The 2,047-nt window shown below is 55.3% G+C and overlaps 1 protein-coding gene across 1 annotated transcript; it reads left to right on the top strand.

Moving 5' to 3' along the window:
• Window positions 1–6: 6 nt before the first annotated feature.
• LOC103254243 (sodium-coupled neutral amino acid transporter 3-like) lies at window positions 7–1,644 on the top strand (the record flags this gene model as incomplete). The annotated part of the gene is made up of 7 exons (XM_008052378.1): window positions 7–61; window positions 147–205; window positions 402–566; window positions 645–724; window positions 955–1,055; window positions 1,291–1,415; window positions 1,500–1,644. Coding segments are annotated over exons 1-7 (688 nt in total), but the record flags the coding sequence as incomplete, so codon positions are not given.
• Window positions 1,645–2,047: the final 403 nt, after the last annotated feature.

Here is a 2,047-nt window from a genome sequence, read left to right as displayed (position 1 = left end):
TACCTGGTAATACTGGTCTCTGTCACCATCATTCTGCCCTTGGCACTGATGCGGCAGCTTGGTGAGTGTGGCAGGGCCTTGCAGGGGATGCTTGAGGGACATATGGGAGGAGTCCCCAGTCTCACATCTCCCCCTCCACTTTGCAGGCTACCTAGGCTACTCCAGCGGCTTCTCTCTCAGCTGTATGGTGTTCTTCCTAATTGCAGTGAGTCACCATCCATGTTGGTCAAAGAAGGGGAAAGGTTTCCCCAGGGGGTTCTCTGTCAGAAAGGAGGGGGCAGGTCTCTTGGGGAAGCCTGGGCCAGAAGGCAGCCCCTCCAGTCTTGATCTGGATGTGGCTTCATAGTGACTTCCCAGGCAGCCTAGCCTGGCTCTGAAACCCTCATCCCTCCTCACCCCAGGTCATCTACAAAAAGTTCCACGTGCCCTGTCCACTGCCCTCCAACTTTGCCAATGTCACAGGCAACTTCAGCCACATGGAAGTCATTGAGGAGAAGGCACAGCTGCAGGTTGAGACTGAGGCTGCAGACCTCTGCGCTCCGAGCTACTTCACACTCAACTCACAGGTTCTGACAGACCAGAGAGGGACATGGTGGGGGAATGAGAGCGGGGGGCTGCCTTGACACAGTCTCATGTTTCCCCAGACAGCATACACCATCCCCATTATGGCCTTCGCCTTCGTCTGCCACCCTGAGGTGCTGCCCATCTATACAGAGCTCAAGGAGTAGGTGTCTGCGGCTGGGAGACGGGGCAGGGCTGCCTTGAGCCATTGGGAAGGATGGATGTGGTCCTGGGTGTGGAGAGGGGAGTGACAGGAGCCAAGTCACTTTATCTCACACTGCAGTGGCTGCCATGAAGAGGGCTTGGGAGCAAGAAGAAAACTCCCTCAGCTCTGACTGGGTCCCTCAGTGTGGCCCAGTTTGTCACCAATCCCTATCCCCTGCTGCCCCACAGTCCCTCCAAGAAGAAGATGCAGCACATCTCCAACCTCTCCATCGCCGTCATGTATGTCATGTACTTCCTGGCTGCCCTCTTCGGCTACCTCACCTTCTACGGTATGGCTGGACCAGTTGGCAGAGGCCAAGGCCAGGCTGGGGGACGAGGGGCTGGTCACAGGTCATGGTTCCCTGAATACTGCAGGCACTCGTTAGGTGTGTGATGCCTGACTGTGCCCTGCAGTGGTGGAGGTGAGTCTTAGTGCCACTCACCACAGTGTCAGGGTCCACCAGGCAGCTCAGATCCCACCTCCCTCCTGGGACACCTGCTGACCATCCACCCTGCCTGCCACAGATGGGGTGGAGTCGGAGCTGCTGCACACCTACAGCAAAGTGGACCCATTTGATGTGCTGATCCTGTGTGTGCGTGTGGCCGTGCTGACAGCAGTCACACTCACAGTGCCAATCGTTCTGTTCCCGGTAAGCCAGTGGGCAGATGGCTGGACCAATGGGGGAGAGGCCAATGGGACTGACAGCTTGATGGTTCTTCCCCCCTGCCCCCAGGTGCGCCGTGCCATCCAGCAGATGCTATTTCCAGACCAGGATTTCAGCTGGCTGCGGCACGTACTAATCGCCATTGGCCTGCTCACTTGTATCAACCTGCTGGTCATCTTTGCCCCAAACATCCTGGGCATCTTTGGGGTCATCGGTGAGGGTCTGGCCCTGTTATGAAAGCAGCGTATTGCCCCAAATAATTTTACTTCTACAAATCCTGACAGATCTCTGAGCTCACACCCTACATCTAAGTGTAATGGCCATGTGACAGTTTGGCCGCCCATCTGAACTTTTGTCTTAAAGCTATTTTAATCCCCTTTGAGAGCTCAGAACCACTGAGTCAATTCCCCTTGCTGGGAGATAGGAGTGGACCCCAGGAGTCAGGAGCTTCCACAAAGGATGTCTTTGGGTTTTGTCCCCATTTTGCATATGAAGAAACTAAATTTCAGTATGATTAAAGGAGCAGCAGGGCCACATGGCTGGTGAATGGGAGTCTTGATTCAGTCCCAGAATTATTGGACTCTAGATTTGGTGCTCCACCCACTGCCCCATCCCAG

The sequence above is a fragment of the Carlito syrichta genome, unplaced genomic scaffold, assembly GCF_000164805.1.
Source record: "Carlito syrichta isolate Samal-C Ts95f unplaced genomic scaffold, Tarsius_syrichta-2.0.1 Scaffold273962, whole genome shotgun sequence".
NCBI classification, from domain to species: domain Eukaryota; kingdom Metazoa; phylum Chordata; class Mammalia; order Primates; family Tarsiidae; genus Carlito; species Carlito syrichta.
The sequence above is the reverse complement of the archived record's forward strand: the minus strand, read 5'-3'. Positions and strand labels throughout refer to the sequence as shown.